General features: G+C 40.6%; 1 protein-coding gene across 2 annotated transcripts in view; it reads right to left on the reverse strand.

The window, feature by feature from the left end:
• The window catches only part of GRIA4 (glutamate ionotropic receptor AMPA type subunit 4), a 219,543-nt gene that overhangs the window by 5,709 nt on the left and 198,000 nt on the right, over positions 1 to 15,834 (reverse strand). Inside the window, exons 14-15 of one of the 2 annotated variants that reach the window (XM_069014697.1) lie at positions 3,741 to 3,855; positions 1,398 to 1,532 (exon numbers count right to left, since the gene is read on the reverse strand). In XM_069014697.1, coding sequence (XP_068870798.1) covers positions 1,398 to 1,532; positions 3,741 to 3,855 — 250 coding nt within the window. Of the gene's footprint in view, positions 1 to 1,397; positions 1,533 to 3,740; positions 3,856 to 10,784; positions 10,900 to 15,834 lie in introns of both variants that reach the window. The other variant, XM_069014706.1, reaches the window with a different exon arrangement.

Raw genomic sequence — 15,834 nt, forward strand, 5'->3', positions numbered from 1 at the left:
GCTCCTCGGGACAGGGACCTGTTATGTGTTTGGCACACTTCACCTATTGTACAGCGCCGTCTACTCCAGCGCTATATAAATAATAAATAAAAAATAATAAGTGTATCTCCAGTGGTTTCCTACAAGCATTTTTTTTTTTTTTCTAGGCGGCATCATAAGTATTATATTATTAATCTCGTTTCCCTAGATTTGTGTTTCCTACTTCCACTATAGGGATGGCTCAGTGATTTCGGGAAAATGTAGCTGAAGATTTTTGTTAACAGAGGAGACATGTGGCTTGCTATTTGCAAAGGCAAGGGAGCTCTAGCATGACAGAGTGGGGTGCTAGCTGCACGTTCACTTATACAGCAGCCAGCATAGCTTGGGAGCTACGTAAAAGTTATATTTAGAAGCTCAATTTGCTGCTGCATGCCATTTCCAAAGGTCAGAGAGTCGATTTGTCTAATGATTAGTTGGCAAGATACTCACTGTACGGATGAGAGCAAGTACATTAGTAAACCATCCCTGCACACCTACTCAGGGGAGCTATGCAGGACGCAGCTCGGCAGCATCAGTGCTTCAGCCTCCAAAATCACTGCATGAATGTCTAAAATACACTAGTCTTGACCTAGGTGAGGAGGTTTGTTACTGAAAGCTGAGGACAATAATCAGGGTCTATTTTGAGTGACTTTTTGTGACTACTATTCTGGGCAAAAATTGACCTGAAGCACGATATTGGGGGGGAAGCCGCACAATTAGCATAAAACATGTATCAAAGGGAGGGTGAAGGAACAGAGAGGGGAGGAGGGAGAGAAGGTAAAACAACATTTAGACTTCTTGTAACAGTGCCTTTTCTTCCATTAAGTTAACTATGGTTCAGTGATGTTGCCTATCCTAAATCTTGGTTACAGACAGGGCCAAAATCGAATAATACAGGCTTGCAGCAACTTGTCACTAGTAGAGTGCAAACCTTTAGGAAAACAGATTTTCCAATCAAATACTGAAAAACTGGCCCTCTGGATATTTACTTTCTCATTTAAAATAGTTGTCATCTCTCAAGTGATTTGACAACTTTGAGTTGTTCAAAATGTATTTTTCATGTTAAAAATTCCTTGCAATGCAGATGTCTATTAGCAACATAGAATAATATACTGTACATCTGCAGCCAAAAGAACTGAACCACTTTGCACTGAAATTTTCAAAATATAAAGCTCTGTTCAGAAGCAAGCACCACTAGACAGACATGTCACAACACTGCGTTACAAGATGCATCACCCACTCGCTGTAGTAGGCCCTAAGTCCTACCCCTAAATTTTAATACTTTCGGTTCCATATACGTTGTAACCTTCTCTATAAGTTGCTAAATTCTGGGTATTCTGCGAGGAAGTTGGGTTAAAAGTCTGTGCACTCTTTGCCACCTTCATTCGTTTCGCCTCTGCCCTGGACTTGTAACAGAACTCTATCAAAGCCACCAGCATTGCCAAGCCCAAGCCTCCAACCAGAATGTAGAAGACTCCAGCAACGTTGCTGAGACTCAAGGCACTCGTCTTGTCCTGGGAAAACAGAAGTGACACAGTTAACCCTGGAAAATGGATCCCAAGAAGCACAAACCACACACTAAAACATTAGAAATAGACATAAATAACAACATTTAGCTGAAATTTAATGACATTTGTTTACATACTTCAGCAAAATTTGACCTATCTGGATCTATAAAATATATTTTAAGCAACTAGTTTTCCTGGTTGGCATAAAAAATATTCTAAGTATATTGCCAACATATCAGGATGTCATTGCTTGCTTACTGCAAAGCATTACTTCCATTACGTGGAGAATTAAACAATGACATGTCTAGCTCTCCTTAGGGGACATTTCAGCACTGATATGAAACTGCATTTATGTAAAGCTCTTCAGAAGCCTCGGAATCCAGAAATCCATTTATATCAGACAAGACTCTGCTTGATCTTTACAAAAACCAGTAATTGTACTTGTGATAGGCATTAAAAGATCTAGACTGGGCTTCTGATACTTAAAAAACAGGTGAAAATAACATGTAAGGCTTAAGTTCTTTCTTTGAACAAACACTTCCTTTTAAAGTGCACCCTGTACCATACATGTGATATATTTGCCTCTTACCTATTATGGTATTTTGGTTTTATTTTACTATAGATACAGTTCTGGAATATGCCCATGGACTACCAAGCTCAGTAACAGTGTACTTCTAAATATCAATTTATGCAATTTTATACATTATTCATAATCTAGATAAAAGTGAGGATTTTCTTTAGAAAATTATTAAATATACATAATTTTACAATCACCTTCTTGGGTGTATTGTAGTAAATAACTATTCTATATTTCTCTATACTTCACTGCTTAGTTATGAAGCACATTTTTTTGACCTGAAATCCATGTGCTTTTTTAGCACAGTTCTCAAGGAACTCTCTCAGGATTGACTTCATATGCTACATTGTGTGCCTTAAAATACTTATAAAGCTTTATTCTTATGCAGACTATATAATCTTTAGCTAAAGTAAGGACAGTACTTAACTTCGGATTGTAATCTCTATGAAATTTTAACTTATGAAGACTGCAAAAAAATTGTATGTTTAATTTAAAGAGGCACTATTCATTGTGTAATCAGTAGATGAGCACAGCAAAGGTTTCCATGGGCATACAGAGGTGACTGGGGCTCATAGCCGGGTTCTGCTTTGTCTGTGCCTTTTTAGCTGGCTAGGAGGAGTATGAGTATCTTGGAGGTGACTGTTCCTCTGGTGGCAATTGTTAACATGGTGCTTGCAAACAAGGAGGAGGCAGGACTGAGAAAGACCTGCCCTAATGTAGGTGGTGGGTTGAGGCTTTCTCAGCTGTTATTTACAGGTACTCTGTCATCCTCTTAAATGGTTTTCACTCCTTTTTTCAAAGCACTTGCCAGAAAAAGTGAAATGTGTTGAAAGCTTGTTTCCCACGCTAATTTTACCAAGGTAAGTCTTGGGACATGCAGGCAGCAAGCAGTCAGTGCCTGTCATTCTTTCCTTTTAGCTGTGGCTGAAGAGGCTGGCATGGAGTCAGGTACTTTGAAGAAATGTCAGACTCCCCAAATACAGGGCTGGCACTGACTGTGGTGTTTCCCAACCACCAGAAAATACTTGGTTCTGGGTCTGTCCCCATATAGAGAAGGAGTTGTCAGGATTACTGTTTGGGTATGGACTAGGATAAACACTGGAAGCTATAGAAACTATTAATTACTGAAGCCTTTCACTTCAAAGCTCAAGTTAAGTTTTCCTTGGCCCTCAAGGAGCCAGGGACATCCCCAAAGGCAGCCAGACACCACCTTCCTGGCCAGTGATGAAAGGCAGTCCTTCCTGCTAGCATTTCTCCATTTCAGACAATGCTGAGGTAGGCCAGCTCCAAAAGAAGATGTGAAGGGACATTTCCTAAGCAGTCAATGGGAGAAGTCCATCCCCTCCAGGAAGGAAGGAAACAACTAATTCAGCCTGCCTCTTCCAAACCCAAAAATCTGCTTTGTATTTCTTCAGGGGATGCTCTGAATATGTGGGATGATGTTTGGTGATTTTTATCACTGAAGACTTTAAAATGCATAGTGCTTCCTTAAATTAAAGTGCGACCCCCATCAAGATGGGCCAAAGCTGATTGATTCTGTGTCTACAGCTGCTTATTTTATCTCTATGTCATTTTGTTTATTACTTCCTCTACTGCTTTGTGAACACGATAGTAGGTCCCGAACTGTAGCGACTGACCTTACTTCCAGAGTCCTTGGGTCCACATTCACCTTTATCGTACCACCATTTGTTTTTCAGCTTGTCTAAGACGCCTGCCTCACTGAGTTTCAAAACGGCAAGGTTTACAGGAGTTCTTCACGTGGAAAATAACATAAATAACATTATATATGTTATTTTATGTTATTCAAGTAAAACTACATAGAATCGCATTGCAAAGTGACAGAGCAGAGGCCACAGTGGGTGCTATGTCATGTACTGTTGGCCCAGGTTTAGAGACAGACATATGACCGGGACCTGCTCCATCGCTTTAGGTAACAGGCACATACTGCTGGGGAAGATTTGTAAATAAATAGTATGCAATTACTGTGAACCCAAAACTATTGGCTTAGACATATTAACAACATACCCTTCAGAGATATATGTAAGACAACTGCATACATGACTTTGGAAACATTAATTTGTGTTCCTTGCTTTCAATCTATTTTTAGTTTGTATGCATACAAACTAATAATATGATTAGGCCATAGGTATTTCATTTACTGCCCTCAAAATTATCCTGGCAAGAAAAGAAGATGCTTCCTGCAGTGTGCTGCCCATAACCATTTAGCACAACCCTGTAAATAGGAGGTCTGCATGCAAAGAATTTGGGGGGAGAGCTGCAAAGATCCCCTTATCCCTAGCTAAGAAGGACAGTGAGTCTTCAATTTTCACTTCCTGTTTCAACATTATTTTAAAATTTAAAGCTTTTCCTTAAATCTCACTTATTCATGTCAATATTTCAAGGGTCCAGGCTGATGACACATTTGTGCTTGGAATAGCTTTTTTTTTACTGGTGGCATTTGCTGTGGGTGGTGTAACAGAGTTTAATATTGAAATGAAACCTAATCCAATGCCTCCAAATCATGAAATGCTATGGGTTTACACTGAAGTTGCTTAAACTCATTGAATCATCTCAGAGTATTATGGTAATGCCCCACTTCATGCAGATCTACCACTATATGTTTTAAAAACGTATGAAATTATTAACAGATGTATTTTATATACTTTCCACTTTAAATCATTGCCTAATTCTTAATGTGGTAGGCATATGGATATCTATTTATGTGCAGGTGTGCATGCAAATACAATATATATCAGAGAAGCAGGGAGATGAGAAATAGCATGTGATAGCCTTCTGGTGATGTTAAATGACATGATCCTGTGTGTGCCAGCAGATTTCTATGGGAAAATTTATCTCCCATAATATGCCATAATCCATGCATTACTAAAACATTAACAAATTCAAGGCTTAATAAATAAATAACCAGTGCAAACATTAATTAGTATAGTTTAACTGAACCTACTAAAATAGTTTCCATTGAAGAGAAAAGGGGCTTGTTACACTCTATAACTGGTTTAACTGGAAATCCCCAAATGCTTATGTATTAATGTATTTGTGCAGCTTTATATATATCTATTTAATACACAACAGCTTCTGAGCCTTGGATGCTATTCTTAGCTTTAGGGACCCTGCCTCTTCATACATTCTGATTACTCTTTCTATATGTACCTAAAGCGGGGGGAGGGACTCACCTCACCTCAATTTTTTCACCCCTAAATTGTGCCCCAAGCTTTGTCTGTCTGTCCAGACCTCCCTGCAGTTAATAGAAAAAGGTCGGTACCTCCAAATGGTGGGCTTTGATACCAGTTTTAACAAAGGATGATGTTGAGATGCCTGTCTCTTCATCTACTGCTGAGGGGGCCTTGGTGCCTAGGAGAAATTTTTGACAGCCACAGTTGGGTGAGAGGATTTCCCAGGAACTCTCAAGTGATCACTCTACGTAAAGGAAAAGCTTCATCCAGTTTCCAAATCCCACACATTTAATTCATATGCAAATTCTGCTTCTAGAAATGAAAATGCCCATTTCTTGCTCTTTTCCAGTATTCAAACTTACAGTTTGCCTTCAGGCTTCTGGCAGCAGGCTGTGCAGGTTGACAGTGGAACATGAGAGTCCCACAGCTGTGAAATGAGTGGGTTTGGGGTGCTGGCAAGTTGCCTGTCAACATGATCCTCTGCTGGCTTCTAGTACAAGTGCAAAATAATTAATATTATTTGAATAGCTTTCATCTGTAACATGTCATGCACTGGCACTGAGCCACATTCCAGTGCTCCTAAATCCCATCAGTGTAACAGGGCTGGTTATGACAAAGGTAAGTGGCATACAGGTGCAGTTCTCACTTGGAAAATCAGAAGCCTATGGAGTTGTTGCAGATTAAACTGATTAAACTGGTAACTAGGAACAGATATGAACTATCAAAGCCACCAGCAAGGTGGGAACAAGTCAGAAAAAAGATGTCTCCATGTCCTTTGCTTCTTTTTTTTTTTTTTTCAGCAATAACAGTTTAGGCACATAAAGCCTGACACAAGCAGGGAATTTTTTCTTTTTTGTAACTGTAGTGCCTTTAATGTCATCCTTTCTGCATTGTGTCTGCAAGGATGCTCTCAGGTTTTCCTCTGGGAAAAACAATCAGTTTCACACTTTAAATTGCCACACTATCCTCAGTTTATAACTGGTCTCAATGGCAATGGTAAGCAGAGAACGTTCCCCCTTTTCACTGGGATACAGCAGTGATGTGACTGAGGCCAGGCCCTTGTTTGTCCTCTCCACTTATTTTGCTGGAAAACTTTCTTAATGAAGAACCTGCTGAAGCTCAAGAAAGCCTGCTCTCTGCCCCTCACTTTCTTGCCTGCCTTAGCAAGGCTGTGTGACATGTCCCACACATCTGCCTTCACACAGTCCCAGCTGTGATGAGGAAGAAGCATTCTGAGAAAAACTTAAAATTATATATTTAAAATATTTTATACTTTTAAAACAGGATTTTTGTCCTAATTTAAATCACTCAGCTGTGATGGGAAATGCACATGGTCCCATATAAGAAGCTCAGACTAAGGGGCTGTAGAGTGGAAAAGGAAGATTTTTGCTTATGTTTTTCAGAATCGCAGCATATATACACCTCTTTGCAACCACAGTAAGTGATTGCAGGTATAGTGAATTTTAATGTATTTTAGGCTTTTGTTTGTTTGTTTGTTTGATTTTAGTAGGAGATTCTCAACAGCTCTTATTGGAGATGCATGTCCAGATCACCTAGGCTCTTGGGGCAAGTCACTTATTTTGACTGTGTCACTCATGAACTCAGAGACTACAACTTGTTACTACATTGCTTACACAATCGGTGAATAGTCCCACTGATATTAAAGGGGACAGAAACAAAAAAATTGGCATGGTTTGCTGTATGTGAGCAAGAGTGATGTACTGCAGTCATATACAGGGGACAAATTCAGCATTTAAAATTAAATTTCCCATTAAGTTCAGTATTGCATACTTAATATGGCAGTGGAAAATGTCTATATACTTGGGCTTTGTTCAAGTTGTTTAGTGATTCCTGAATTACTAATGTTGGGCTAAATCTTCAACTAGATTAAACTGTCACAGTTTATGAAAATCAGTGTAATTTTTTTTCCAGTGTACAGCTGCTGAGAATTTCTGTTGTCATACGATCCAACTGCCTCAAGTTCACATAAGGATAATATATGAGAAATTATAACTAAAATATCCCTTTATCTATGAAGAAGAATTTGCCCCATGTAGCCATAGTGCAAAACTGCTGTTGTGACAGCACAGGAGACCCTGTTCTTCACCCACGTGCTGAAGTCGGTGTTGGCATGGCCTGACTTGGGCAAAGGGACACTGGTTTTCTAACTTTTCATCATGTTCTCAGCCCTTCTACCTCTTCTCTTGGCTTCTTACTCATTTCCTCCTATCCTGTCATCAATCACTTGCTGTTGGAAGGGCTGTTTTTTAAGAGCCTCAGGCTGGATTTTGAGCCAGCAACATCAGCAAAATCACAGTGCTTTAAAATGGCATTAATGAAGTTCTGAGCTAGCTGTGTTCAGGACAAGAAATGGCCAATTATAACATTTAAATCACAATATGGAGTGATTCTAAAACAAATACAGAATTCTGGTAGACAAAGATTTTAAAAATGCAATCATGGGTACACTTGAGGAGCATTTTCATTACCCCCTCATGGCTGAGCCATTAATTGAGTGTAAGGTCAGCCTCATCAGCTGAATGAAAAAAACATGGGCCACTGTGTTCTCCTGAGGGCTGCCAGCAGAGACTGGAGGGATTTTCATCATCACAGCTTCTGCCCACTCATGTTTTTATAAAAAAAATGGAGCAAAGTGGCAGAAACAGTATTTCAGTACCTTCCCATGCACCACATGAAATGATGGCATACAGTTAGGATCTGAGGTAGCACTTTCAAAAGCACTCAAATGACTTGGGGAACTCACTTTTATCTTCAACCATGAACTAATTAATCAGACCACTAAACCACAGGTGGTTCACACAGGGCAGCTTTCTGAACTGTCTTTCTGAATTTTGGAAGATTGTCCCTTAAAGGGAACAATAAATGGGGAGGCTAGAGGTGACCTTTTAAGAGCAGAGAATGGAGGTAGGAGATATCTTGTTTTACAGAGCAATACAAACCTTTGGAGAACAGCTAAAGTCTCATGAAGCTCCCTCATTTCTGTAGTCCTCTGTAGTATCATGAAGGGTTATTGTGGGTCTAGACTCTCATATTCTGACTAATGAATCTCAAATAATAACAGCACAGTTATCAGTCAAGCCTCAGGTGCTGTATTTATTTCAAGAGAAGAGGAGTTTCTTATTCTCATTTATGAGAGTGCAAAGCCCTGTAATTTAAACTGGAGCTTCTAAAAAAGCTCAGGGTTTGTTCTTTTTAAGTTCATACAATGAAAATAAGTATTCTTAAAAAGGTAGGAACTTTGTTCAGGACTTTCTGGTAGCTATCAGCTTTACAAAAGTAGTACATAGTGTCCTGGTTATTCCACTAATGATAATTTGCTAGCAGAAAAAAAAAAAAAATACTTAGAGCGCTCCATTAATTCAGTAGAAAGGGTCTTGACTTCAATTGATCAAGATTGTTTCTGAACAAGGGAATGAATTTTATAGATGATAAATGGCTAAGTAACCCTTTGGGGAATCAGCCTGGCTGTAGTTTATAACCCAAGACCAGATGCTGCTGCAATGCAGACTTTGAGAAGCATGGGAATGGCTGCTCACCTGCATGATGTGCCTGCTTCTACCAAACGCGGGCAGTGGAGGCACGTGATAGACCTGGAGGTTCCCAGGACCACTGGTACTGCCTACTCACCCAGCTGTGCCTGGGAAAAACTGTGGCAAGAAACAGGCCCAAGGTCATATGAATGCTCATGGCAGGCTGTATATAGTCCCAGAACCACGGGTTGAGCTCCATCATGTTCTCCATCCTTTGCTAACACTGTCCTGCCCACCACGTTGTCTGTTGTATCCTGAACTGCCTGTGTCACCTATTGTTTATTTCCACTGGCAATGTGTTCCTTCCCCCCTCCTGCATTCACACGTCCCCTGTTTTGCCCTGAACCACATTCCTCGCCTTTCTTTTCTACCTGTTCTCCCCAACTCCTTTTTCTGTCACTTTCCATCACACCAAACTTGCTCCTTCAGCACTTCCAGACATTTCTTGGTGAAACTCTGCCTATCCTTCTACTATGAGCTGCTCCCTTTTTTACCTGCTTCATGACTCACAGAACCTGCGGCTGGTAATCAGGGAAAGCAAGTTAACAACATCTTTAGTTTGCTATCTAGCTTTCATCTCACTTTGCAACCACTGCAGGCTTATGAGGAGGATATGCTAAGAAAATTGAGGCATTTGAATGATTTTATTCTCTGCCTGTGACATTAAAAAAAAAAAAAAAAAAATCCCTCCCCCAGTAATGCAAAAGTTCAGCCCTGAGTGGAGGTAAGTGCTATTAGGTTTAATATATCTGAACATTTAGGAAGAGAAAATAGAGACCATTTTTGAAACTGACTACTGGCGAGCAGAGCAGTGTGGGGAAAAATAGGTAGAGCAGCAGGATTGAAGGCAAAGTGAAGAGGATTAGGAGACCAGTTCTGGGTGAGTGCAGTACAGCCCAAGGGATGGTCCCTGAGGCCAGGACACAGCATGAAAGAGTAGGAGGACTAAAGAAGGAGAGAAAATAGTAAGAAAAAATATATGCAGGCAACTGTAAAGAAAGCTAGATAAACTGTTTGACAAATCAGTCAATCATCTATATCTGACTAGCTCTGCGCCTGCACAGCTACCTGTGCAGCATTCTTTAACATATTGTTCACACACAAGCACATAAATAAATATTATTACATGCGGCCTGGAACAGAAGGGGTGTTTTTAGTACTTCAATTCTCCCCCACTTCACCACCTTCCACATGTTTTGCTTCTTTTCAGCACCAGGCAGTTTCTCAAAAGAAGCTGTAAGAAGGCAAGGAAATACTGGTACTGGCCATATGGAAGATAGGGGAATGCAGAAAGAATGTGAAGCTGTTAACACCTCAGCCTAGCATGCAGCCTACAATTCCTGTCCAAAAAATTCTGGTAAATTATGCCTAGGGAACCACCATGGATTTCAGTTTGTTGGAAAGATATCAGAAAATGTCAGCATGAAGATATTTTATGTGAAATTTGTCTTCCTATTTAGGATACTTGTGAAAATTAGAATTTGTAGCAGTAGTGTTTGTGTCAATAGTGGATTCCTGAGCCTGGACCATACATTAAATTACCCCTCAGAGATAGTCACACTGATTTTTTGCTCTTTTCCTCTAACGTCACTGAAAAATATTCTGAGTAGTACCATATAGTAGGAAAAAAGTCTTAGCTGGTGAGCAGGCTTCTGAAGGTATTTTACTGCTTGTTCACAAGAGCAAGCTTGGAAAAGGCTCACCACAATTTCAGAAGATGCAGGTTTCTGAAAACTGGTGATTTACAAGTTCGCCTTGGGGTGCTTAAACAAATGCGAATATTTTTGCTTTGACAGTAATTGCATACACCTCCGTTTCAGCTGCAGGTACCAGCAGTGCTGTGCTACTGGTGAAGCTGTTTCATCGCAGGTAAGACCCCAGCAGATGCACCAATTACTTCACATACTGTTTACCCGCTTTTGGTGACATTGAGGCTAACCTTGGAGTCACCTCCCCCGCTGCCACATTCTCCTTTGTCGTACCACCATTTGTTTTTCAATTTGTCCAAGAGGCCTTGTTCATTCAGTTTTAAAACTGCGAGGTTAACAGCATTTCTTGAAACGATAAAACATATTTTGTAAGAAACTGCACAGCTGTTAAGATGTTAGAAGGAATGAGGACTTAAGCTGTTTATAAGCTTGATCCACACACTAAATAAACCTCTCATTTCCATATTTCAAAGCCCCTGGCAGCACAAATAACTGTGGTTACTTCCAAATGCGAAAAATGTGTTTCCAGTTGTAGAAACGATTTTCAGAACAGCTTGGATTTTAATGCAAAAATTCTATCAACCAACCCAAACTATTTTTGGAAAATGATGCTGAATTCTGCCTGGAATTAAAAACCATTTGCACAGATTTATTTGAATCTGTATTTAAAGTACGTTCAGCATGGGACCAGACTGTTTTTTCAAGCCGATGAGAAAATGTATCCCCACGTACTCAAGAGGCAAGATTCAGACTGCCAGTGCTAGACACTGCCAGTCACTGTGTTACTACAGTTCTGACATGTAGCACTTCAGACTGATCCCTCACAAGCTATGGATTAGGGCTGCAGAAACAGGCCGTGGGAGGAAGAGCTGAGGGGGAGCACTAACAGCTCACACACTGACTAAGAGCCAGTCAATAGAGAGCACTGGACAAAGGTGAACAGAGGTCTGTCTGAAGCCCTGCTGTTGGCACATCTGTACATTGAGATGCAGGCTCTAGAGTCCTGCTCCCTTGCACATTAGAGACTTAGATGAAAGGCAAGACCTGGGATCTAGCTTAGTGCCATGACTCTAGGGACTGCCCTGCTATTCTGGGAGAGCACCCTGTGTCCCAGCCCGAAGAGCACCTGCGCTATGGAGGAGGAAGGTGGTGGTGAAGGGTGTCTGCACTGGGAAACCTGGGCACAGTGCAGTCAAACTGAAGCTCAAGCACTGGGAAGAGCAAAGCCAGCCAATTAGCTAAGAGACAAGAAGGTTTCTTGGACATCCTGAGGACCTGAGATACAAGAAGATTTTCTGGACATCCTGAGGACTTTTTCCTGGAGAGTTTATACATGTTATACTACCACTGGATGAAAGACAAATCCTGCTTTGCTAGCAGCATAGTAGCATGGGCATAACAGAATGAAAGGGGTTCTGTGAGCCTGGTGTCCTCCATATCATGTTTAAATGCTCTTTTTTTGGATGAGAGAAATACCTGAGAGAGACTTTGGATCTTTGCAGGCAGAGGGACGTTGCCAACATGAAGGCTAAAGCACAGAACCACTGCTTCTGTATGAACTCAAGGCTGCTGGAATCATACTGAAACTCAGCCAAGAACTTGGACACAGCTGGTCCTAGGATGCAGGTGCTTCTGTGCATGCTCAGAGGTTTCCCTTTAGGTGTCCAGAGAGCATCAGGACTGGATGGCAGAGGTTAGACAGTATAGACCACCATACAAACCCAAATGTAAGGCATCTGGATTTATGATAGTGACTATAGTCACTCTGTAGCATTTTAAAATCAGTTGATAACTAATCTGCCAAGGTTACTATGCAGCCTTCATCATCTCCAAAGGAAACTTTTCACTTGTTTAAGTGTACGACTTCCTATCCGTATTACTAAGACCCTAAACAGCCACATATCCTAATGATACACAACTACGTCAGTATCAGTAAAGCTGTATCTTCCTATTTTTATGTCCAGAGGTCCCCAGTGCATCCATGCCTATCAGACATGTACACTCTCTCTGATGGGTGTCTGTCCAGGCTTGCTTGTGGATCTGCAGAGGCACATGGCCAGTGGCACAATTAATCTCCAAAGTATTTGTGAGGTGTCAGTAGCTTAACTACTGCTCTTTGGGGATGATGTGGGGTTGAGAAAGATGAAGTTTCTCTCTCCAAATTTGTTTAATGCTCTCAAGATATGTCTGAGTGGGATATGACAAGAACTATGACTGTCAATGGCATCCTCACTTCAACAACGAGAGGATGCAACACCTTCAAAGCACTTGGAGATGGGCCAGGAAGAGATCCTCTGACAGCAGGGCTCTATCAAATCATATGGCACCAGAAGACACTGGGGCTTGGGATTCAGCATCTCTAGAGATGGCTGGTCTCTGGTCCCTGGGGGTCCTTTCTGGTCTTAGAATGGAAATTTTTCTCACACTTATTAAGAGAGATATCTTCCTGGCAAACAGGTACAGACAATGGTACGTTACAGCTTATGCAGAGTCCCTTACTACAGTGGTCCATCTGTGGGACAAATGTCAGCTTCAGGGCAAACCTTTACTGTCTTCTGGTAACAGCTTTTTATGAAGCTCCTCCTGGATGAAAGACAGGTCCTTGCTGGCTGGTCATGAAGCACTGGTTTGGAAACTGCTTGTGCGTAGATCTGATGTTACCTAACTTCCCTGCAGTTAGATTTATATGAGATTTTTAACAGAGATAAAGTAATTGCTTGTCTGTCCCTGAAAGTGAAAATGAGAACTGTAGTGGGAGTGATAACAGAATGCTCTTTGTGGATTAATCTTTAAGGGGAATTTAGCAGCCAGACTGACAAATGTGATTTTGTGTAAGTGCTCTAATTATGGTTCACACTCCAGAGGGAGAGAAGCAATTGCAAAATTGGAATGAAATTGTTCATTTGTCCCTTTTGTTCTTGGAAGCAATTGCTTTTGAACCAGTCTTATTTACTACAGCTTTTCCATACTCAGCTTTAACTACAAAGCCTGTGCTTTCAGTCTGTTTGCCCCATTCAGAAAGGTAACTGTGTGGCCAGCCTTGCCACTTATCAGACAGATTTCCAGTACACTAAACATAAATGTTACCTTTTTAAGGACATTGGGAGTGGGCCATAGATGAACGATGATCCTGGAAACACTATTTCTTTGACGCTGAACAACATTACTTATTCTGGAAATGGCTTAGATATATATCTGGAGTCTGCTGTCTACAAAGTCAATGTCAAAACTCGCTTCAACAGGATCCAAACCAAGGTCTAATTTAATGCTGCTATGTTGAATTGTCACACTGGGCAGCAATTACATAAGCAGCTGCTTTGACAGTTCTACAGATGCAGGCAGGATTGATCACTCCCACGAAAAATGAAATGTATCTCAAGGAATGTCATTAACTCTCACTTCAACAAGCCACTTTAATCTCAGTCTGATTTTAAAGCAGATGGGAAGCCCTATCAATCTGTCTATCTGAAAAAAGCATCTTCAAACTATTTCCTCTAAGCTGTAGTCTGTCAAGTGTGAACATTAAAGCTCACCAAATTAGACAAAGTCCTTATGCTGAAATCCTCGGAAAATTTTTTTCTTTTCAATCTTTATCTTATTTTGGGTGAAGATGTTACCTGATAATTTACAACTTTTTTTCAAGATAGTGTCTACTTACACCTTTCATTTGGATATTCCAAGATGAATTAAAAACAACTAGGTGATGTCTTTGACAACTAATATAAGTTTTCATGTTTAATTTTCATGTTGAAGGGAAAGAGCTTCCTCACTTGCCAAATGGTCAAATTTATCTTTCACAGCATTAAAGATCATCAAGGAAAATTTTCCCACAGTCATTTAGAGAAGCTGCAGCTGGTTGATAGTAATCCGAGAGCAATAAATAAATAAATGAATGAAACCCATTCATGAGAGGGTTATTTAGCTGGGTTATTAGCCATATCCATAGACAGTTTCACAGCACAATAGAGAAATGGAAATAAAAAGGATGAAGAAGTAAATGTGGATTTAAGCTGCAATCATCGCTCTGAAATTAACGGTATTGTTTATAAATGTAACACATTATTATCCTCATCATGTCTAGCAGGCCATGTAAAACCAGGTTAGTTTCACACTGCTTTCTCTGTTGCTTTTTTATCCAGGTCCACCTCAACATGTGGAAATAAATAATTTCCCTCTGGTCAGCAAAACACAGAGACCCTTTGCTCAACGCTGCTGTACCTCCCAGATATTTTATAACTGAGAGCCTAAAACATGCAGTGATGACTGCATTGAAAATTATATACCAAGACCTCAGAGCCAGGCTAGATCACCCATACCCAACCTAGACAATGCTTCGTTCTGCCACAGACGAAGGCATTTGGAAACCTGAGTTTCCATGGCAGAAACTTTTCTTTCATCTCAAAAATTAGGACTGTATCCTCAATACCACACTGAGTCCAAACTCCCACTAAAGACAATGTATTCCTCAAGAAAGGAACTGACGTCTTTGTGAGAGTCAGGGTTTAATAGTAGAAAGCGAGCAAGGGCTTTAATATCTGACTCTTAATGCTTGGTGTCACTGCACAGTCCTGCCTTTTCCATTACTCAGAAGAAAACAAGAGTCCTTGTACAGTTCAGTTCAAGCCAGTTCAGACAAAACTGCAGCCCTCGCTTCACAAGTTCTTGGGTGCATGGACAATGATTTCAATGTATGGATCACATCTACTTTTAAGCAGCCTTTAGAATTAAAGTATGAAAAACCTGATGAGAATTAAATCATTATCACTCATTTAAAATCACTGTCCATCTCCTTATAAATAAACAGCAGTAAGCACTTTAAAACATTAATTAGTATCACTTCTTTTTTTTAAAAGAGCCTATCTGTGCCAACTGCAGATACACCTTATACAGTTATCAAAAGATAATACTGCACAGACAGATGACAACGTGACTACTCAGTCCTTTGCAAAATAACATCAGTGATTCCAAACAGGGATACCTCATTTGTTATCCAAAAGAGTTGCACCAGGGTGTTTGCCCAAGGCCCAGGGAAGCAGGCAGAGAGGTTTGCTTTGACTTCCACTGAGTTTGGGTCACATCAATGGTTAGAAGTTGACATATCTGTTGGACTTCAGGCTGTAAGAAGCAGTGAGGGAGGCATGCAACAAATGACCTGAACACCATGGTGCACAGCACTGTGGTATCCAGCTCATATACATGCTCAACCCCAGGAGGGGCATTTCCACAGCTGATAAAGACACACAGAGGTCCCTGCACCACGAGGGAATGAGATGGAGGTCC

The sequence above is a fragment of the Aphelocoma coerulescens genome, chromosome 1 (genome assembly GCF_041296385.1).
Source record: "Aphelocoma coerulescens isolate FSJ_1873_10779 chromosome 1, UR_Acoe_1.0, whole genome shotgun sequence".
Classification (NCBI taxonomy): domain Eukaryota; kingdom Metazoa; phylum Chordata; class Aves; order Passeriformes; family Corvidae; genus Aphelocoma; species Aphelocoma coerulescens.